Source organism: Eulemur rufifrons, chromosome 1, assembly GCF_041146395.1.
Source record: "Eulemur rufifrons isolate Redbay chromosome 1, OSU_ERuf_1, whole genome shotgun sequence".
Lineage (NCBI taxonomy): Eukaryota > Metazoa > Chordata > Mammalia > Primates > Lemuridae > Eulemur > Eulemur rufifrons.
Genome location: NC_090983.1, coordinates 90,393,051 through 90,417,825, shown reverse-complemented (window position 1 = coordinate 90,417,825; position 24,775 = coordinate 90,393,051). Strand labels below are relative to the sequence as shown.

Sequence of the window (24,775 nt, the reverse complement as noted above, 5' to 3'; positions counted from 1 at the left end):
TGAAGAAATGAAAATGTGTGTATGACAGACCAACAATGATGTTATCTTGACTATAGGATATGAGTAACTGGAAAATTTCACTCATGAATGTGTCAATTATATCATGCTATTTAACAGAATAATTATAGAGAAAACAGCAAGCAAAGAGTTGACTTCTACCAAGATGACCAAATTATAGGACTCAGATAAATAAAACATTGATTGAGTGATGAAAATATGTAGATAAAAATGAATAATGCTCTCCAGTTAGAATGGCTTAGTGGTAAAATTATAATTGCTATCATGTTCATCTGGTTTCTGGACAACATCCATTTACGCACACAACACGTATTTGTGGAATGATTTACTGCAAAAGCTAGTTGCTATGAGGAATACACAAATGAACCAGGCATTGGTTAATATATGGAATGCACAGAATAAAATATTTAACATCTCTATTTTCTTAAAATGTTGAAATAGTCTGTTAACCAGTCTACCAATTATTTCCCTAAATACTCACTTCTAGACTGTGTATCTTCCTTCAGAAATTTTGGTCCACAAGGTAGTGGCAGTCAAATACACTTTAACTAGCATGTAAAAATATTCTCACAAAAATTTGAGTAAAGTGGAAAAGTGGTTAATACAACCAATTATGGAGAGCCTTTGAGAGAAGGCTGTAGCTGTAGGAAGAAGCATACGTTTGGGATTGTGACCGGAGATAGATGAACTAAACAGGAAGCAGAAAGAAAGCTTCAAGAAGGTAAGGCTTGATGGATGAGCATGAATGCCCTGGGATTTCAAAGAAGGTGAATTTGGGGAGAGAAAACAAAGTCATAGAAGCATGGTAGTATGTGTTACATTACGGAAATCAACATAACTTGTTGAACATTCGCTGCTTCTTAGGTTAGACCTTCATCAAGTATTGCAGGGTAAATTGAACATGAAAGAGTAGAAAACGGGAAGAGATGATGGGTCTTAGCACTGAACTAAACTCCTGAGCTTGATGCTGCTTCTCTTCATGGAGACAGGCAACACACACACAAACAGACAAACACACACATGCACACACACACACCCCAAATCCTTCTTCTTTAATGACAGTACAACTCTTTGGATTAATTTACTGGGGTCTCAGTGTACTAGATTCAAATTTATTTATCTATCAAATAGACATCTTCAACTGTAGGATATTTTGCACATCATCTTCAGTCTTGCACTATTAGATAATTAGAGGATGGTCAGTAAGTTTTCAGAAGGTTCCTCTTTGTGTGCTCGGCATTGTGAAAACACACTGAACAAATCTAAAGGATTTGTTCAGGATGCTTGCAACTGTTTTATTTGCTCATAGCCATTAACACAGTGTCTCACACATAAAAGCAACATGCTAAATGTGTATCGTACTAAATTACATATATATGAGTAGGAAATAAGAACGATGTTAAAAAGAGAACAATTTGATGTTATAAATGCTGAAATGGATGTAGATGTGTATAGAACAGGTATAAAAATGAATAACAGATTTCTGGGCCTTACGGACTCCCCATAATGATAAACAGAAAGACTCGAGAAAAACAATTAGGCACCTGGAGGGGGAATGGGAGGAGTCGCCCAGGAAGAGGGAATCATGACTCCATAGAGACCAAAGCAAACCTAGGCCACTGAGGTCCACCATGGTGGCAATGCTGCTTAGATTTTCTATTCCAGTAAAAATATTCTGTCCCCATTGATTCATTTATACTTTCAATATCAATTGAAATTAAACTTAGGTTTGGGTTTCAAAACAGGGCCAAGAAAGAGAGATCCTCAGAGGAGCATTTCTTCTGATGTTCTATAATGACGGTTTTGCAGAAAGGGGGGTCCAAATTGCAAGAGGCCACTTTCTTCAAGGCCAATCTTTCTTTCAGCCACTCAAGTCCTTGCTGCATCCTGTCTCCAACTCACGCATTCACCATAGAATTTCCGGGATATAAACCCACCTCTATAGATGAAGAAATGGCTCATAGTCTTTTAGATACTAGATACACTACACATAACGGCAATAGAGACACCAAAATTATTAAATCACCTCTTAGACTCATTTAAATAATAGTCACTCTATTGTTTGCCACTAATTGCTCATTTATGAAAACATTAAATTATTATTATTGTTTTTAGAATGGGAAAAAGTTCAATTTGTCACTGAAAACAGAATTTAATCTTAAGAGAAAAATATGCCTTTCAATTATGAGCAATTTAAAAAATTCTTAAAAAGCACTGTATACTTACTTATGCCATTCTGACCCATATATTTTTCTAAGCATAAATATTTTAGGAATAATCATGTAATTTAAAAGAATAGATAATTTTATAAATATGAATTTAAAAAAGAATAAATCTTCAGTTTGTTTTTGTTAATCACATTCTGTAAAACTCCTGAGAATTTTCCTCTGAAAACCAAGGCATTTGGACAAAGTAAATTAATATTTAGTATAAACAGTCTATAGGAACTGAAATGACTAGAAATTATTTAACAGTCACTTTTCTTCCTTTTTTTATCAACCAAAAAATGGAAAAGTCAATGCTATAGGCCTGACTACACTACATTATCTGCATTAGTAGTGTCTGTAGGTTAAATAATTTTATGGGTACTAAATTATACATTAACTATTCATGTTGACAAATTTAAATATTAAAAAATTTAATTGCCTCTAATAATAATTATGATTATTCTTACACTTTATTAAACACTATCGGCAGTGTTTATGCTCTACTAAACACTATGGTAATATATTTTTATATATTATCCCATGTTACTTAATTCACTTTATTTGTAAAGTAACAAAAGCTTAGGGACATTGAGCCATGTATTGGTAAATCTGAGAGCTCCAACTTGAGCTCAGTCCTACCTGACTCCAAAACATGCATTTTTACTATCCTGCTTTTAAGAAAGACCCAAATATCCATTTCCAATAATAGAAATCTATAAATTGGCTTCTTGTGCAGGTCCTTATATTCCTCTGATGAATTAAAAATCAACCAGATCAAAGCACTAGTCTGAGAAGACAAGCCAGTAGCTTCTCTGACTAAGAAAACAGAACCTGTTAACTCTTATTTGCCTCCCCCCAGTGTGTAACATTGATCTAAAGCCGTGGATACACAACTGAGAAGAATTGTCTACACAACATCTGCATAAATGAATTACGCTTTAAGGGCAGTAATTTCTTTTATCTTTTATTTTGAAGGTCAGTACATACTAAGGGATGCCTAGCAGTGTCCCTTTTTCTGAGAAATTATATTTTACATTGACTCAAAAGAATGATCCCTTTTTGTAAAAGTGAGACATGACTGAGACAGAAATTGAAGTTGATTTTTTTTCTCTTTTGTTTCAGTTTAGCACCTTAAATATTTTTCCTCAATAAATCATACACGTGGTTCAAATATTTTCCTCGATAAATCATACATGTGGTTCAAATGGGAGTGTAAGAAAACTTGGTAAAGAGAAGAAACACAAGAAGACATTAAGAAAGAGCAAATAAGAACTTCCTTACAAAATCACCAAAAACATTCAGAACTTTTTGGTTATCATGGACAGAGGAGAAAGGTCTGGACATAAGAAACCACATGAAGTCTAGTCACTAGCATTGGGAGTGAACACTGGAGTGAGAAAGAATATTAAATATTATATTATTTCTGTATTAATTGGCTTGTTAATAAAAGGGAAAAACTGTTTCTATATATTAAGGTGTCTAGATAAAATCTAAATAAAATCTATTCAATCTATACAAAAAAGAATAAATTAATATCCCAATAATTATATGAATCATATGTGCTTGGCATTATACAAGCGACTTTATATGTTGTATTTCACTTAATCTACAAAGCAGTCTTGAAACATAGGTTGTATTATAATGCTCATTTTATATTTAGAGAAACTGAGCCTGCAAGAGATTAAGGACATGCAGCTAATTAATAGCAAAACTTTTTTCCTGAGTTTTGAAAAAAATTTGAACTCAGGAAATCTGATTCCAGACAGAATACTTATCCTCTATACTCAGTAATCACAATAAGTAATGTTATTTTCATATTTGCTGTTCCTACTAAGCTGCTAGCAATAATTCTAGATAATGTTAAGCACTGTCATTTCAATATGCCACCTGGGTTTTTAATAAGGAAAATAAGTAATAACTCTCGGTAATACAATGCTAAATCAATATCGAGGTAGTTACCCATTAGATGTTAGGGGCTCTGTGCCTAGTACTATACAGCCACAATATAGTCTCACAGAAAGTATGAATGAATTCAATTTCAAAGTCAATTCCAAGACCCAAAATCTCAAGAGTCAGATTTTCTGAGCATGGGAGCTACTTCCTACTGGCCATGAATTCAGAAGGGAAAACTGATAGGAATGATACAAACATAATCAATTGTATCAGCAATGGAAATACATGTTTTCTCAATGTTTCATAAACAACTGATAAAGAGCATAAGGCTTGAGTAATTGCTAAGCAGACATCCAAAAATCACACCATCTGGTGTCACTGTTTTGTAGTAACATCGAATTCTATTTGGGATGCAAGAAGTACAAAAAATTACACATCCCTACATGTAATTTGGTGATGGAGTCCTTGAGGAACTCATACAACTGCCCTGATTACACACACAGGACTTCTGTTGTTTATTTAATCAGAATGCTGTCATGTGAGGCATGAGAAAAATTATAAAATCTTTAGATTCCTTTATTTCAGAAACAAATAAAATACTTACATTATTAACAGAAGAGCATACTGGTTTCGGTCCATAAAATCTTTGGGAAAGGACAACTGTAAAGGAAGTTCTTTTAAAGAAAGAGCAAAATATTAAAGATGGGGAGTCATTTACATGTAAAACTGTAAGATGCAGAGAAAGTTGTTCTTGAATAACATAGCATGCACAAAACTTTACCATAGTCGTCAATATGAAGGATTTTAATTTCTGATTTTACTATCTTCTTCTTCAGGATAGCTTCCTTCAGCATAGAATTGCTTTCCAATATAAAATATTCTGTAAACCAAAAATAATAGTGTAAATAGCTAACTCCTATGTATTAATCAGGAATTAGTACAACAAAAAATTATCCAGTTGATACCATTTGGCAGACACTGTGTCAGGTACTAATTAAACTTTCATTATTTGTCTCCTAAATTGCTATAACAGTTTTCTAACTGAGCTTCCTTACTCCAGTGAAATTTTATCCATTTGCTTTTATATGTTGGGATTAGCATTTATATTTTCAAAATACAAATCTGATCATGTTGCTATCCTCTTATATTTAAAGAAATGCAAAATTATCTAGCACCAAATGAGATGAAATTTACAATGTCTAGACACCAATAAAAAACTAAAAGGCATACAAAAACTCAAGAAGAGGGCAAAATTTACTCAATAGAAATAACCCAAAAATGACACAGATGCTGTAATTCACCGATAAGGACATTAAAACAGAGATTGCAACTATGGTCTAGGTGTTCAATAAGCCAGAAAAAGCATAAGTATGTTATATATGTCTAAAAATAAAAACTACAGAATTTGAGATACATGAAAATTACATGACCTAAGATGAAAAATATACTGGGCGAGGTTAAAAGGATATTAGATACCACAGGAAAAAAGCGCAATGAATTTTAAAATATAGTGACAGAAAATATAGAAAACAAAACAACAAAAAATTGCAAAAACATGAAGAGAGCATCAATAAATTACTGGATTTTTTACTGGTATTGTATTAATTTTATAGATCTATTTGGGGTGATTTACATACACAGTGGTGACCCTTCTAATCCGTAATTTATATATGTGCGTCTATATTCATTTAAGTCTTTAATTCTTTGCAGCAATTTTATACAGATCTTATTTTAGGGAGTTTATATATTTTTATTATTAATAGCTTTATTCCTAGATATTCTGTGGCTTTTGATTTTTTTTTTTTTTTTTTTTTTCACTTTTTAAGGCAAGGACTCACCCTGTTGCCCAGGTTAGAGTGCAGTGGCACAATCATAGCTCACTGCAACCTCATACTCCTGGGCTCAAGTGGTCCTCCAGCCTCAGCCTCCTAAGTAGCTGAGACTACAGATGCACCACTATGCCCTGCTAATTTTTTATGTTTTTGTAGAGATGGCATCTTGCACATGTTGCCCAGACTTGTCTCAAACTCCCGGGTTCAAGTGATTCTCCCAAAGTACTAGGTTTACAGGTGTGAGCCAGAGCACCTGGCCAGATATTATTTTAAACTACTTTTTAATTTTGCATTGTAAGTCATAAGATAGTTGAATTTTGTATATTGACCTAAATCTTTAACCATATAAAGTCACTTATTTACCATGGTTTACTTTTGTGTATATATATTCCACAATTTTTTGTTTGTTTCCTTGTTTTTTGTTTTGCACACAAGCATGTCTTCTGCAAATAAAGACGACTTTACTACTCATCTTTCTTTTCTCACCCATTTTACTGGTTGAGTACTCTACTACAATGTTGCACAGGAGGGGTAGGAGCAGACATTCTTGACTTTCTCAATCCTGGGGAAAAAACATCAGTCTTTCACCACTAAGCATTATGTCAGCTGTATTATTTTTGTAGATACCATTCATCAAGTTAAGGAATTTCCTTTCCATTTTTATCTTGATAATTAGTTACTATTATATTATTATTAGTCAAATTTATCAAATGCTTTTTTCCTAAATCCTTTCAGATGTCACTGAAATATGATGAATTACACTGATGGTTGAAGGTTATAACAGTCATGAATTCCTTGAGTACCCCATGTGGTCACAATGTATTACCCTTTTCATAAATTGCTAGTTTTGACTTGCTAGTATTTAATTAAGGGATTTTGCATCTAAACTCATGAGAACATTGGATCATTTTTGTCCTTGTCATGTCTATGTCTGGATTTGGAATCTGGCTAATGCTGGCCTTATATTTTCTAAAAGGGTGTGTACAGTTGGTAATAACACATTAAATGTTGCATAGAATGTACCAGAGAAGCTAACTGGAACTGGAGTTTTCTCTGTGAGAAAAATATTAATTGTGAATTAAAAATTATAGTAATTAACAAGATATTTATATGTTGTATTTCTTCTCATGAATGTTTAGCAATTTATGTGTTTTTAGGAATTTATCCATTTCATCTATATGTCAAATTTACCTGCTTAAAATTACCTATAATATTTCATTATTGTAATTCTAATATCTGTAGGATCTATATTAACATCACCTATTTTATTAATGAAAATAGTATTGATATTACATTTTTCTCTTTTTCTTCATGTCACTCTCTAGAATTTTATCAAATTTATTAATCTTATAAAGAAAGTACCTTTTGGTTTTATACATTTTCTCTACTTCTAGTCCATTTTCCATATCATTTATTTCCACCCTTATTTGTATTATTTCCCTCCTTCAATGTTGTTTTAATTTGTTCTTCTTTTTCTAGTTTCTTAACTAGAAAGCTGAGATCATTTATTTTAAAACTTTACTTTATATAAAAATAATTTAAAACCATCAATTTCTTTCTAATCACAACTGTAGCTCTCCTTAAATTTGGATCTGTTGTGTTTTTGCTTTCATTTGGTTAAAAATATTTTCTAATTATTTTTCAAATTTCTTTTTTAATCTATGTGTTATTTAGAAGTGCAACTCTAATTGTAAAATATTCTCAACTTCTTTTCTTCTCAAAACTTTATTTTGCCTTCACTTTTAAAGAGTATTTTATAGGTTCGTTATTCTAAGTTGAAGGTTTCTTTCAGTTCAGTTTGATTTTCCATCAGCATTTTAAATAATTTGTTCTATTGTCTTTTAGCTTGCTTTTTTCTAATATCTGCAATCATTCTTTGTTACTATGTATTTAATGTGTTGATATAATGTATATTTTTATTTTTGATGGTTTAAGATTTTTTTTTCTGTTTCATTGGTTTTCTATTAATACAATTTGCTTGTGAGGTACACTAGTGCAGTTTTATTGGGATTTACCTTGCTTTGGATTTGTTGAGAAATTTTTAAATATTTCATCAGATTTGGAAAATTATTGTCTGCTAGTGCAGCAAATATTCTTTTGAAGCCCCCTTTGTTTTTGATTCTAATTACAAATATGATAGATGCAGATATTGGCCTACAGTTAACTTACGTTCTGTCTATTTCTTTTATTCTTTTTATCTCCATGTCTGGAAGGTTTCTACTGATACAGTTTCAAGTTCACTGATCTTTTCTTCTGTAGTTTTTAATCTGTTTTTAGTATTTTCCAGTGAAGATTTTTATCTCAAATATTTTAAGTTCACAAAGTTCTTTTACAAAAATATATTCTCTTTGTTTTCTCACTCTATTCATTTGTTCTTGATATTTTTACGTATTTGTAACAGCCAATTTACTGTATTTGTCACTGAGCTCCATCATCTCTGTCATTTCTGGGTGTATTTCTATTCACTGACCTCTGTCCTAGTTATGAGTCATGTTTTCTACTTTTTTCATGTAGCCAGTAATTTTTTATTGGATACTGACCATTGTGATGTTTACATTTTCAAATTCTGGATTTTATTGTATTCTTTTAAAAATTGTTGGACTTTGTTCCGGCAGATTAAGTTACTTGCAGATCAGATTGATCATATCAAGACTTTTTAAGATATCTTTTTTAGTGTGGGTTTCAGTGACCTTTACTCTATGGCTAGCTTAGTACCACTAAAAGGAGGACTCTTCTAGGATTTCTCCAAAGTGTTCAACTATTCTGCCTGATTGGAACTTGAACATGTCCCAGCACTGTGGGAGCACCGGCTTTGCCTAAGCTCATTGAGTGTCTTCCCATACATATTCAGCTAGTATTTTCGCAACAGACTCAAGGAGACCCCTGTACAGCCCTATGCGTGTTTCTGTGGTTCTTTCTCCATGTAGCATCTTCTTCTCCGGTGTTCCACCTTTCTAACATTTCATAAACCTCAACCCTTCTAAACGCCAACTTCTGTCTCCTCAATTCAGGAATACCATTGTATTATACTTGCTTAGATCACTCCTTACTGCACTGGAGTTCAGAGAATTCTGCCAACCAGAAAGCTAGGGAACATACAACAATAATTTTGTTTACTTCTTTCAGGAATCAGAGACTTATGCTGACTATTCTCCAATGTATGAAAACAGATGTTTCATATATTTTATCCAGTTTTCTTTTTTTCTTTCTTTCCTTTTGTGTGTGTGGGAGGAGGTGGGGAAATCATGTCTACTTCCAGTCACTCCATAGCCAGAATAAGAAATTTTTTTAAATATGTCAATGGTTTATCATTGATCCTTTATGGTTAAATCCAAACTCCTTAGAATAAATAGGACTTTTATGATCTGGCTCCAGTCTACCCCTCTAACCTCATATATTGTTGCTTTTTTATTAAATGTTTTGTTCCAGCCATGATGAATAACTTTTATCTTCCAAATGTAAACATTTTTTTGCCTTCCTATGTTTGTACATACACATTCCTTTTCTAAAAAATGCTTTTCCACTGCCCTCCTCATTCCCTGAACTGTGTTCATTTCTACTACTGAAACTATCATAGTCTATTATCACTATTTAATTTTGTGTTTCTCACATTGGACTATGAATTCTATGTGTGATTTCAGGCACATCAAACTAAGCCTTCTGTAAATAAATATCTTCTTCTATAATATAAATATTGGAGACTAGCTATTCTTAGAGGTTCTTTACATTTCTAAAATTGCAGAGAAACTCAGATTATTTAAACATTAGTATATTTTCAAGGATGATATTCTAAATGTTTAATTTTAAATGTTTAAAAATATGAAAACTTAAACTTTGTATCTTTCATTAAGGATTCACCTTAGATTTATAATCCAAATCATAACAAGGCACTTAATCATTGCAGGTAAAATAACTCTTTTTGCATTTAGGAGAAGTCAATATTATTTGGTATTTAGTAACTATGAAGGGGGAAAAAAGTTTGTTAAGTTTTTACCTTTCTACTTCTATCTACAGGTTATCCTGTTAGATGAAGGCTTTTATAAAAGAGCAATGGTTTATTGTATTAAAACAAATCAACTAAATGAAAGAATAAATGAAGAGATTCAGCTAGAGACACCAATGTGAGTGTAATATACTAGTAATTTCTCATTTTTTCTTCTTATTATCAAATACCAATGAAGGAAAAACATAATTACATGTATACTAGTATACTAATTACATGGCTATAGAGGCAGTTGATTTTAAATCTTAACTTTTAAATTAAAAGCCATTAATTACTCAAGGAATAAATGTTAATCCACAGCCACAGAAAAATAAATTCTAGTTAACACAAAAAAATATAATAAACATTAAAACCATTTTCAAAATATTAAGGGCAAACAGCATTTTTTCATAATAAATTCAGGAAATGCACACAATGCTTTTGTCAATCAGTATAAAGAGGAGGTAGTTTAAGACATGATATTAGTGTGGAGTTGAGGAATAAAAGAAAATAAAATGAGAGCAGAAAATTGGGAAGAAGAAGGAGAAAGAGAAAGAAAAGAAAGAGGAAGAGAAGTCTAAAAAGGGATGAGGAAAAAGAGATGGAATAGAGAGGAAGAAGAAAGGCAACAGAGGCCTACAAGAAACAGTTAAAATAAAAGACAGAAAACAAATATGCATGTAAAATTAAGGAGAAAGGCAAAAATGAAAATCTAAAAGTAAAAAGGAAATGATAGCAATACAAGACAAAGGACTTTTGAAATATTAACTAAGTAAGATTTTATACCATGTCATTGAGAATTTTAATGGAAGATTTCTTTTTCATTATAAAAGTGGTATGTTTGTTGTAAAGGAGTAGGAAAATACTAAAGAAGAAAGAACAACAACAACAAAATCACTTGAAAGACTGCTAGGAAAATGTAAGAACTTTTTAACATTTGCAATTATTGTCTCCTTGCATTTTATTTTTTTTTAAGATAGGGTCTTGCTCTGTTGCCCAGGCTGGAGTACAGTGGCATCATCACAGCTCATTTCAACCTCAAAATCCTGGGCTTGAGCAATCCTCTTGCCTCAGCCACCCAAGTGGGACTACAGGCTCCCACCACCATGCTCGGCTAATTTTTCCATTTTTTTATAGAGATGGGGTCTCATTCTTGCTCAGGCCGGTCTCAAACTCCTGACCTCTAGCCATCCTCCCACTTCAGCCTCCCAAAGTTCTAGGATTACAGACATGAGCCACCATGTGCAGCCTCTTCTTGAATTTTTATATGCACTTTTAAATAGTTTTGATCAAGTGGCATAAACCTTTGGACTCCTTAATCACTTAGAAATATAGTTTAAACATTTTTAATTAACCTTTGTAAACATATTTTATTATTAATCCTAGTAGGAAACTGATGACACTCTTCAATGAGAATAATTTGATGAGATTTTACTGAAAGGACTAATTACAGATATAGACAATGGGTAGGAGACTCCTAAGGGATTGTATAGTATAACCCAAGGCTTATGGCAGTGGCTAGGCCTGAAGGTCAAAGGAAGAGACCTCCCTTCAGCGAAGGATGACAGCCAACCTGTGGTGGCTCCACAGTGACATGGCAGGTGGAATAGGTAATCCAAATCACTTTCCTCCCTCTCTCCAGTTGCCTACAGAATTCTGTTTGGTTGAATCCAACTGTCAGCTACTGGGGAACACAGCCTAAGATGTCTAGGACAGAGAACATGGATGAGAACTAAGAGTTAAAAGTGGTTCTAGGAGAATAACTCCTAGATATGCAGGGCACTGGGTAATATCCCATTGAAATTTATTTACAAACTCACATTTTTTTGTTATTTATCATGTCTTTTACTATTATCAACAGCTTTGATATAATATTCTCTATTTACAATTATTTCCTCATTATAAAGCAACCAACGGAAAAAAATAGACACAAAAGATGTGTCTTATGACTGAGTTATTTTTTCAATATATTTGTTACAATTTATATCTCTACCAGCATTATATCCTCATTAGTAATGTAAATTTTTTTATGTTATTAATTTGTTAGAAAAAATTACATGGCAGCATTTTACTCTGCATTTCTTTGAAAACTATAAGAGTAGGTTTAAAGGTTTTCTACATTTGTTAAATATTTTAGTTTTCCTTTTCTCAATTTTCTCTTCATCTTATTCTACTTCATATGGCCCCAAAATGAATTATGACTGTGTACTTGCTATTATTAACTCAAAGATTTAATTGCCATTGAATATAAATTTTATCATCCTAAGTAATTGTTATTTGAAAAAAAAATTAAGCACCTGGCTGCTGTTAATAGCCCTGTTTTTGTTTTTCTTGATCCTGAGGCAATGAAGGTTGGCTTCTGAATGGGAAAATCAGAAAGATTTCCCTTAGATGGAAATGTTTATAATTTGCAGCAGAAGTTATTAGGAAAAAAAAAAAATTGACCTGTAACGTAGAATAAAATTAAATTGAAGACAGACTGGAAAAATTTTAAATCATCCTTTGTTGATGATAGAATATGCAATGTAATACAAATAGTTACATATTGTGTGTCTTATATGTCATGACTATATCTTATCCTCACTACAAATCCATTTGCTTAATTGCTTAATTGCTTAATAGGAAATTGATCCTATGCGAGATTAACTAACTTGTCTTAGATCCCACATACTGTGGGATCTAAGTATGTGATGGACCCATTTCATACAGATTTTTCTGCCTATAAGATTCAACTTTCTTTACATTTTATCAACCATACTGTCTATTATCATTATTGTTGTTGTAGTGTTAATATTGAATAGATTAACTTGCTTTATCCATGTAACAAAAACACTTGTACCCCCTAATATTTTGAAATTCTCAAAAAACCCACTACTCCTGGGGGGGGGAAGATTTATACTGAATACAGGAATAAAATAATAGACACTAAAATATGTGCTACACTATCTTCCAGCCACACAAAAATCCAACACAAATTTAGAAATTTGTCTTTGTCTAGGGCAGGCACTAAATTTCCATATGGCAGTATTTGAGGAGTATAAATGTTGTCTGTTTTCTCACAATGATATTTGTCATTCAACCTCACACTTTTTTACTTATATCTCTTCTAAGTCAAGACCTCTAACGAAGACTCCTACTTAAATATAAATATGTGATGCAAGAAACAAGAACACGATAGAAAAAGGTGGCGTCATATAGTAGCTAATTACAAACCCTATTCTGAGACCAGACTGCCTTACTTGATTCCTGGTTGTGCTATTTATTAGTTTGACTCTGGCCAAGTTATTTAACCTCTCTGTGACTCAATTTTCTCGTCTGCAAAAGGGTATCATTAAATTAACCATCTTCAGGTGTGTTCTGAGGATTAAATGAGTCAGTAAGTATGATTCTCATTATTAAATTATAGTAGCTTATGTTAAATCATTTGAGCATAAGGTCATTGATTAAACAAATCTAAAATAATGAAAGAAGGAAACAAACATAAAAAAAAGACAAGGCAGGAAGCAATCAGGCTATTCATTTTAAAGATGAGCTCAACCACATATTTACTTAAACACAAAACTATCTTATCAGTGTAGCCCTAGACTCTGTCACATTGCTTGATAAAGCAAAGTGCTCACTCAATAAGCAAAGTTGAATATATATGCAAATAAATAAATGTATAAATAAAAAAGTGAATATAAAACTAGAAGACTCTGGATATTTGGAATAAACAGGATAGAAATTATATAAAATAATATATTTTTCATAATTTTCCCAAATGACCACAAAAGGCATTATTCTGGAGGAATAACTTAAGTGAGGCCCAGGAAAGAAGAACCAGAGCACTAAAAGGCCATAGGCTGAAATGTATCTGCCTCATCAATCACTCCTCTTTCGATTTAGGTACAACAGATATCCTTTTTCAGACATGTAAGATCCAACCCCTGCTATGACATGGCTCATACCACTTGCTTTATTGTTTCTCTTAAATATATAAGATACAATTGATGCTGTTTGCATAGCTTTCCCCATGTTGGGGATTCCTCTGAAGAAAGTTCTGTAAAGTATGACACTCAGAATAAATATTATAGTGCCTAAGGTCAATGTCAGCTGTAAGTATTGTGAATTATCTTCTCGTATACTCACTTGCTGGGTTGTCTGTGCTGTGTAGGCTGACCATTGGGACTCTTGGACCTGGAGTTTAAAAAAACATATATATATATATATAAACATTTTTAAAGATACCTAAGTAATAATTGTTAGAAAGGCTACATAGTAGAGTGTTTTTTTTTTTTTTCAAATGGAAGCATTTTATGGTTAAAACATAACAAAACAGAAACCAGATGACTAGATTTCATTCCTGTCTATGGGTATTTTGTTCAGGAAAGTAAGGACATATGTGCAGAGATTATTATTAAGAGGCCCTCGTCCCCACAAATGCCCTATACTTCTATATTTCTATGTTTATATCCAATCCTATGCGCTTTACTCTCTACCTCTAGTCTTTTATAGAATCATCACCAATGGTCAGAAAGCTGATTCACAACCCTTTACTGCAGATCCACTGATCCAAGATTAAATTCTATTTACCACTCAGCCAAAAAAGGAAGAATGAATGCATATTTGGAATATTTCATCCACAAGATAAATAAAAAATTGGTCATCCACAAGATAAATAAAAAAATTGGGAGCTAATTAATAGTTTTAAAACTATATTAACCAGAATCTCCAGTTATTTAAAATATACTAGTTAATTTGTTACTATAAGATGTTATCTTGAAACTTCACTTCTCTAAAGAACCTTATTTAAAAGTCTAATGTTTTTTCCCTGGTGTCATTAATCAAGTACTGCTTTTATTGATTACTTCATTTCCGATATCAAGAGAAAAAATAACTTCAAAAGGCAAGTGTTGCTGTATTACTTCTTTTGTCTTAAAAATGAGCAGGTAAGGTACCAGCTGAAGTAGCAGCACTCAATTCATCACATTGTAAGAGTGTACATGAATTCCATTTCATCTCTGGGAAATACGGTATCATATTAATGGAAAATGATTTCTATGAATATATCGCAGAGATACTGAACAATCAGGTAAGATTGTTACAAGATAGAAAAAGTAATAGTGGTGAATGCAATTGCTCAGAACTGAAGAGGCTGGAGCAGGGAATTAAATTTCCGAAGATCTTGAATCTCTTAACCAAGCCATTGTTTTAGTAAGACTGTTGCTTTTCCTAAAGACTATGTAGATTAGTTCATTTTTGTGGCATGGCTCTGGTGATAAAATATATTTATTCACCTTTTTAAAATGGTCACGTTCAAATCATTGAACATGTGTACATGTTGCTTTACTTCCAATTTTTATTTCTAAGTGCAATATATGAGTAAGATTTGTATCTTAGTAAATCCATAATATATAACTTTTAACAAAAACTTACAAATTAAGAATATCAAATCATATAGCTAGAGTAACAGTTTCTGATAGTAATAACAGATACTGATCAAATAAAATGGATATAATAGGTTCTATTAGAAGTCATATATTATCTGCCAGACCACCTGGGATCTCAGAGAAAAAAAAAGAAGTCATATATTATCGTACCTTCACAGATTAATAAGAAATGTTGATTCATGGGACTAAAACTGGCATCAAAATATGTACATTGTTCTTTCATAAAATTACATGAAATGCATTGGCGATTCAATAATCCTTCAGTAGAAGCACTGGGGAAAGAAAAAGAAAGTTAGAAATGCTACTATTCCAGGCACTTCAATGTGCGGCATCCATATTTAAATATAGCAACCAGAGGAGCTACATCAGTGCTTGCATTGAAGTTCCTCGTAAATTCTGACTCACCATGTACATGCAAAAAGTCTACTTTCATTATTAAGACATACACTTTCTTCTTCTCTGTAATAAAATTAAAATCATGTATACCTGTATGTATATAACATATACATATGTGTATATATAAGTATGGCTATAAATAAACTGATTTCCATGGGATTCAACATCACTTATTGTTATAATATTTGCATTTTCTTTATAGATATTTTTGTGTAAAGCCTTAAAGGAAATTTCCCACAGAAACTAAGATTAAGTAACCATCAACATATATTAGTTGAAAGAAGGAATAATTGTTTCCACCAGTCAAATAAAAATCAAACTCATGATCTCCTAAATTAAACATTCTAAATATTGTTAATAGAATTTGGCATCAGTGTCAAATTTTTCCACCACATACTTGCATTAATTTTAAATTATTTTTAATATTTTAAGTATTTTAATTATTACAATTAAAATTTAACTAATTTTAATTATTTTAATAATTAATTTGTATTAATTATTTTTGTATTATTCTACATATAAAGCTAATGATAATACATACTTCGAGTTATTGAGATAAAGAGAAAAGCGATTATCATCTCTATTTTATAATAATGGTGCTTAAGGCCAGAAAAGTTAAGATATTTACCCAAGGTTAAGTTTCATATATGAAATTGCTTATTTTATTAATGCAAATAAATCTGAATGCAAAATTACCTATGCTAATGGATGAAAACAGTGTGAGGATGCATGAAAAAAACTTGATTGGATAAAAGGTTCTCAACAGCATTTTGGAACAAAACATTATTTTGACTATACATTTATAAATGAATAATTGTCATGTTGATTTCAATGTTCAATATGCTGTTGGCATGGGGGTGGGAACAGGGGTGTTTAGGCAGACAACAAAAGCACCAAAAGCAATTGAGGTTAAATGTTAAGTAGAGTTCACAAAATCACAATTTTATGTTTGAAATATTGTGAACTTGATTATAATCCAAGATTTTCTTTTAATAGTAAGAGCAAGTAATAAATACTAGACACATAAAACACATTAGCTAGTTTCACCCTTATGATAACCTATGAGGTAATCACACCAAATTTTTTTCTCTTTGCAAAATTGTGGTAAAATGTGTACAACATAAAATTTGCCATTTGGACCATTTTGAAGTGTACAATTCAGTTTCACTAGTTGCATTCACAATATTGTGCAACCATCACCACAGAGAGGCTTAGAAATCATCGCAGTTGCTATTCAGTGACATACTAAGATTTAAAATCTTTCTCTACTCTTCCATAAAGGTTTCAGATACAAGTTCCCTGGAGATTTATGTTGGTGTTTTCTCATTATTTAGATTATGAAATTGCTGAAATAAAGAAATGCAAATTTTGAGACAAAAAGTAAGTAACAATGAATATGGAAGCAGTTCTGATTCTGCAAGGTGTCTAATGTCATACATTGTCAACGAATGATCATTTTCATAGCCTGGGCAAGACATTGATTGCATTTTCTGGGTCAAACGCTAACATTATCTTACCATAAAGCCAAGTGGGATTTGATGAGCTATTTAAGGGGAAATTTATTGGTACTACATTTTCTTTATGATGCAGTCGGCTACACTAGTACAGGTCAGAGATATATGGACTGTTCTGTCTCAGTCACTAGAGACATAAGACATGGCCACAAATCTAATGAGTCATTGTGACTCAAATCACATTTTAGGCTAATAAGGGGAAGAAAAATTGAGGCAGTTGCATTTGTTGAACTTGACCAAGCCTAATATTCTGATACTGTCGTTTTTCTTTAAGAGTTTTATAAAATGGGAGCTTTACAAAGTATTGATCAATATTTCTACATCTCTAAAGTATTGTTCATGGCTAACAATATCAATCATAACATATGTTTCAAGAAAGATAAGCTTCAGGTCACCAAAAAGGAAAAGTGACCAGTACTTCAGTCAAGACCTCCAAACCAAAATTTTAATTGGTATCTATAAATAAATAGCTTTTCTTCCTCTGGAAGTTATTAGAATTGAGAACATGGGTTTCAGGAGGTTCAAGAAACTAAGAACATAAAACTGATATATTGAGAGAGGTGACAAAAGGAGAGGCTTGCTTCAGATGAAAGTAAATTGTACATAAATAAGAGTGTGTGGGTAAATTAGAGGAAGTTAGGGTACTTCAAACATGCATTTTTACTCTCAAAGGAAAGTCTAGGCTTCTTGGTAAGAATCAGAAGTGACACTTCTTCAAACATGATGAATTTCCACTGAGAATATACCATGGCAGCTTTGACACTTTAAAATGGATCTGTGAAATGGAAATTAGAACATGTATATAAAGTCTAGAATTAATGGGTTTTTTGTGAGCCAAAAACAAAAGTCACTCTTGTGAGGTCCTGGTGAAAGCTTTCTTAGTGAGGAGACATTTTAATAATAAATAGGTATGATTTTAAGCCCTTTTTATGAATATAGCTTTGCATTTGAGAAAATTGGGCAGGTGCAAATATTCCCCACACATTGACTTATTTTAGTACGCAATGAATATTTCTTATTTAAATAAGAATGCCTCCTCCTAAAACACCTCATTGGATTTTATGAACTATGGACAAAAAAAGAAAGCTTCTACTGATACACTTGACTAAGTGTTCACAATGCCATTATGTTGTTCGGGAATAAATTTCACATGTGCCACATTAATGCACTGAAAATTCAAAAAGAGACTTAGCAGAAGAAGAGGCCATAGGGAATCGTATGTAAATGCCTCTGGTGTAGGGGAGTTGAGAGAAGCCGGCCACAAAAAAAAAAAGGGGGTATTTTGAAACTGCAAAACTGGGTGAAGACAAAAATAAGGAGGGAACAGCAAAGGAGAAAGTGATCTCCACCCAGGTTCCACTGGAGCCAAGGGTCTGGACCAAGAGTGTGAGGCTTTGTCACACGGACTTTGCTGTCCCCTAGACATATCGAAATGACACATCAGATTTTTCCATCCCTTCTTTATGTTCAGTAGATGGCCACTGAGAAGCCAACCTGTGTAAGGAGGTCCTTGCTCACTACTCACCTGTACAGCTGTCGCCCTCTGGGAGAAGACTCGGTGCTCAGAAAGTAACTGTGCAGGAAAGAAAACCACACAACCATCAGACAGGGATCTCTTTCGTTATGCTGAGTTTTCACTTGCATTTTCAAAATTGTTGAAAAACAGGCAAGAGCTGTTTTGTTATTCAATGACAGGGCTATGATCCATCTGGGAAACTTTTTTTTAACCTACAATCACCCCTTTTCGTAATCTCTCTCAATCTCCCTGCGTGTGTGTGGGTGTGTGTGTGTGTGTGTGTTGTATGTGCACTGTGTGCATCTGTGTAAGATGTCTTTGCGTGAAGTGCAGAGGATGTCTTTAAAGAAAAATTTATTCTTTCCGTGCCTGGCTTGTTTTGACTAGGGCTATGGTAAGCAAAACATAATTCTGGTAGAAAAGATCGCATTTGACAACCCTGACTTTCAGCTTGACTAGAGAACAGAAAACACTCACATTTTTTGAGTAGTTTCATCGTATGCCAAGATCTTTATCACTTCCCAGTTTCCTGATGTCAGATGCCGCACGGTAATTTGCTCACTTTTACTCTGCAAAGAAATAGAAAATATTGATTTTCTTTTTATTTAAACAGCATCTCTCCGGTAAACACGAAAGTAACAACGGTCTGTGCCACTTTTGATTCTTTAATTCTCAGTTATCGTTCGGTTTTCTGTTCTAAATCTCAAGGATGCGCATGGATTCCTATGAACACAAACCCAGGTAAAACGGTACCTTTATTTCTGGGCTACAGGAAAATCATTCAGAAAACTCCTTCAAGTGAGAATACAACAAGGGCACTATCTTGACAGCAGCATTTGGCACCAGCCTAGGACTTCTCATCTAAATGGCCGGCTGCTGTGCAGTTTCGACAGCTTTATTTTTTTTTTATTTTTTTTTTTTTTGGGGGGTCTAACAAATTTTTCTTTAATTCAAACTCTTGGATTTAAAATCTTCAAAAGACTAATATTTTTTTCTCCTCTTCCCTTGTTTTCTGTTCCCATTTTTTCCCTCCTACACTCTTTTTTTTTTTCTTTTTTTTTTTTTTATTTAATTTTACAGAATCAAAGAGTCTAACAGTATATCTTGTTAGATACAGTATGTCCTCATAATGTATACATTATTTCTTGTACAATGATATGAAATAATATGGGAAATATTCATGATAAATTATTAAGTGAACAGTGCAAGTTAAAAACAATAGTTTCATATTTTTTTCCCCACCCCCCCTTTCCCGAGTCAGCACCTTCAAGTGTTACCACTCCCCAAACGGTGCGCAATGCACTCATTGTGTAGGCATACCCCCATCCCCTCCCCCACCCCCCACCTCAGTCTGATGTCCAATTGGTGTCGTTTCCAGATTTGTATTTAGGTGATGATCAAGGAAACCAATTTTCTGGTGAGTACATGTGATGCTTGTTTTTCCATTCTTGGGATACTTCACTTAATATAATGGGTTCCAACTCTCTCCAGGAGAACCATAGAGATGTTGTATCTTCATCATTCCTTATAGCTGAGTAGTATTCCATGGTATACATATACCACAGTTTACTAATCCAATCATGTATTGATGGGCATTTGGGTTGTTTCCACATCTTTGCTATTGTGAATTGTGCTGCTATAAACATTTGGGTACACGTGCCTTTGTTACAGAATGACCTTTTTTCCTTTGGGTATATGCCCAGTAATGGGATTGCTGGGTCAAATGGCAGGTCTACTTGAATCTGTTTAAGATACCTCCATAATGCTTTCCACAGAGGTTGCACTAGTTTGCAGTCCCACCAGCAGTGTATTAGTGTTCCTGTCTCTCCACACCCACGCCAACATGTGTTGTTTTGGGTTTTTTTGATAAAGGCCATTCTCACTGGGGTTAGGTGATATCTCATTGTGGTTTTGATTTGCATTTCCCTGATGATTAGAGATGTTGAACACTTTTTCATATGTTTGTTAGCCATTTTTATATCTTCTTTTGAAAAATTTCTATTCATGTCCTTTGCCCACTTTTTGATAGGGTTGCTTGATTTTTTCTTGCTGATTTTCCTGAGTTCTAAATAGATTCTTGTTATCAGTCCTTTATCTGATGTGTAGTATGCAAAAATTTTTTCCCATTCTGTAGGTGGTCTGTTTATTCTCTGGACTGTTTCTTTGGCTGTGCAGAAGCTTTTTAATTTAATTCAGAATAAACTTGACTCCACATAAATATTCAGTGTTACATGCCTTTTAGCCTTTGCAGTATGGGAATTACTATAAGATTTTCTGTTTTCACTCAACAATTTGTTTCTGAGATGAATCCATGTTGATGTTTATAGCCATAGTTTATTTTCACAGCTAGATGGCATTTTATTGTAATAATAGAGCATAATTTATGTTCTAACATTCGAATTGTTTCCAAATTTTTGATCTTAAAAACAAATTGCTTGTGAACATTCTTATTAATGTCTTCTGAGGTGCATGGCAGGGAGTTTTCTGAGACAAACACCTGGGAGGGGGGATTTCTTGGTAAGAGGATATGCATGTTTTCTACTTAACTAGTGGTCAAATTATTTTCCAAAGTTGTAGCAATTTATAGTCTACTAACAATATGAGTTTTTGTTGCTGCACCTCTTCCCTACTTCCTCACCTATAGTCATTTTCACCGGATTACTTGATCTTCGTAAAAATTAATGAGTATAAAACTATATCTCATCCATTTCCTATTGATTTAGAAAATACTCAAACCTACAGAAAGTTGAATGGATAGTGCAATGAATACACATACAATTTTTACCTAGATTCACCAAAGGTCAACATTTTGAGTACTTGCTATCCCCTCCATTTAGTCTTCTGAAACATTTGAAAGTGAGTTGCAGACATCAGGTTATTTCAACAACTGAATATATTTCTCAACATTAAAAATATTTTTCCATATAAGCAAATCACAAATCAAATCAATGAAAATTATATTATCATCTAAATATCTAATCTATAAGAAAATTTACACAACTCTCCCAAATAATTTAATTTTATATATATGTATGTGTATATATAAATTTTATGTATGATATATATTTTTAAACACAGAACCCAGTCAAGGTTTAGATATTGCATGGAATTGTCATCTCTTTAGCTCTTTTAAAGTAAAACTGTCATTCTATCTTATTTGTTTTCTACATTTTAACCATTTTTAAGACTCTTGATCTACTGGTCTTATACAGAATATTGGGTTTATACAATTATTTTCTTATTATTTAATTTAGGCAAAACATTTTTGGCAAGAATAGGTATGGGTGATATTGGACACCTCTTGTGCCTCATACCAGGATGCACAACATTACAGTTCTTCCCACTCATGGTAAAGCTATTTGCATGAAAACTGTGAGATCTCTTTGTCATAAAAGTACATTTTGCCTTGTAATTAAAAGTGAGATGTGTTTCCCCACGAACTTTTCACTCAGTAGTTTTGGAATCATTCATGACCTTTCCCTGATTAAATTATCATTTCAAAGTGATTTCTTAATTCTAAATATCTTCTATATTTATTAGGTGACATTCTTCTGTAAAGCATTTCTACTAATTTTCTCCCTCCTGTGTACCGTGTCTTCTTTCCATCCCTCCCCCTCATATTACTGTGGACTCAAATATTATTAAATGCAATGTGTTACATTCCATGACTGTTACTGCTCTTTATGGTGCTGAAAGAATCTCAAAATTTCGTTAGTGGGAACCCTTCAAGCCAAACTGTCTATTCTTTTGACATAAGTACGTTAGTCTTTGAGCACTTCCTTGATTTCTGTACAATAAAATGTTCCAAATCATTTTATTTCCTCTGTCCCATACCTATGAGTGATCATTTCTCCAATGAGCTCAGTTCTTTCCACTGGATTATGGTTATTTAGATATCAGGATCTAGGGTTAGGTGTGCTCATCGCTACTCTGATGTTATTAGTTCTAGGACTTTTTAGAGGATGTATTAATACATGCATTTATAGATAGATGATGTAGGTAGGTATATAGATAAATTGATAGACAGATTTCCATATGCTCTCTGTATCTCTGTGGAGGTGTGTTTACATATGTGTTTTGTAGTAATATGTTCAATTAAATTCACAGCAGTTTGATTTATATTTAGGTAGATTTGCTTCTACTAGTATTTCAATTAAGGCCTTGATATCCTCATTCTTTTTATTTAATTTTCTTTTAAAAATATGTACATGGTTCAAAAATATACACTATATGTGTGTGTGTATATACATGTGTGTGTATATACATATATATATATATATATATATATATATATGTATATGCTGGGAGAAGTCTTATTCTCGTCCCTATGCCCATTCTCATTCATTATATTAAAAAAAATTCTTTCATTTTTTATTTTCTTTTGGAAAAAATGATAATTAAAAAGTACTTATGTTTTATAACTATAAATATAAATATACACCTAAATATGAATTCATATGTTGAAGCCCTAATCTCTAGTGATGGTGTTTGGAGGTGGGACCTTTGGAAAGTATTAATAACTAGGTCATGAGAGTGGAACTCTCATCATGGAAATAGTTCCCTTATAAGAAGAGAGAAGAAAAAGATTATCTTTTTCTCTCTGCCATGTGAGGAGACAGGAAGAAGACCACTATCTGCACCCAGGAACCAAATGGGCTGGCACCTTGATCTTGGACTTTCCAACCTCCAGAACTGTGAGAAACAAATGTCTGCTGTTTAAGCCACCCAGTCTTTTGTATTTGTTACAGCAGCCCAAACTGACTAAGACACCTGAACTGAAGAAAACTGCCTCGCCCAAAATAACATCTCTTTTCTTTTCTTTTCTTTTCTTTTTTTATGGATTTTTTTTTTTTATTTCATCTTATTGTTATGGGGGATACAGAATTGCAGGTTACATACGTTGCCCATGTACCGCCTTTCCCCCCAAGTCAGAGCTCCAGGCGTGTCTGTTCCCCAGGTAGTACGCGTTGCACCCATCATGTAGGTATATATCCCTCCCTTCCCCACCCCCTCTTCCCGAGTCAGCACCTTCAAGTGTTACCATTCCCCAAACGGTGCGCAATGCACTCATTGTGTAGGCATACCCCCATCCCCTCCCCCACCCCCCACCTCAGTCTGATATCCGATTGGTGTCGTTCCCAGATGTGTATTTAGGTGATGTTCAGGAAAACCAATTTTCTGGTGAGTACATGTGATGCTTGTTTTTCCATTCTTGGGATACTTCACTTAATATAATGGGTTCCAACTCTCTCCAGGAGAACCATAGAGATGTCTTATCTTCATTATTCCTTATAGCTGAGTAATATTCCATGGTATACATATACCACAGCTTACTAATCCAATCATGTATTGATGGGCATTTGGGTTGTTTCCACATCTTTGCTATTGTGAATTGTGCTGCTATAAACATTCGGGTACATGTGTCTTTGTTACAGAATGAACATCTCTTTTCAAAGGCAGCCCCCACCTAAGGACAGCCTGATCAACAGTGGAGTACAGAAACCTAGCCCTCTTGCCCTGACTTGGGACTACTCTGAAGGGCCATACCAGGCCAAAACTCTGTGGCGTCAGCTGAGGCCTTCATTCAGATGGCACCACACTGCAAATTCATCTGCTCAATCTTGCTTCTCTCCTCACCTTTCCGAAGTTATTGATATACTCTGGACTAATTGTCCTGTAGGCTAATCTGCATTTCACAGTTTGCTTTCTGAAGAACCTAATTTATGATAGGTATCTTGGTATAATTTCATTTTGCTTTTTCCTTAGAAGTTAAAGATACATGTTTTAAATAATTTAATAACTGCAAATGGTTAGTTGATGATATTTAATTGATACTGGAGGATTGTTTTATAGTATTCCTCTGCTTTATAGTTGTTTTTCCTGGGGAAATATTTTCTTCTATTGAAAAATCTTTCTTCCTACATTCAGTTTTCCTCATATAGTAACTTTGTGTGTCTCTTGACAGCTATATTTTTCTGTCTCTCTCTT

General features: G+C 33.2%; 1 protein-coding gene across 2 annotated transcripts in view; it reads right to left on the bottom strand.

Annotated features, from left to right (window-relative positions):
• DPP10 (dipeptidyl peptidase like 10) overlaps positions 1-24,775 on the bottom strand; it is a 636,385-nt gene that overhangs the window by 36,646 nt on the left and 574,964 nt on the right. For both annotated transcript variants that reach the window (XM_069473429.1, XM_069473419.1), the window contains 6 exons: positions 19,265-19,356; positions 18,797-18,844; positions 15,512-15,633; positions 14,061-14,108; positions 4,900-4,998; positions 4,723-4,792 (listed from right to left, as the gene is read on the bottom strand). In XM_069473429.1, coding sequence (XP_069329530.1) covers positions 4,723-4,792; positions 4,900-4,998; positions 14,061-14,108; positions 15,512-15,633; positions 18,797-18,844; positions 19,265-19,356 — 479 coding nt within the window. The remainder of the gene's footprint in view (positions 1-4,722; positions 4,793-4,899; positions 4,999-14,060; positions 14,109-15,511; positions 15,634-18,796; positions 18,845-19,264; positions 19,357-24,775) is intronic.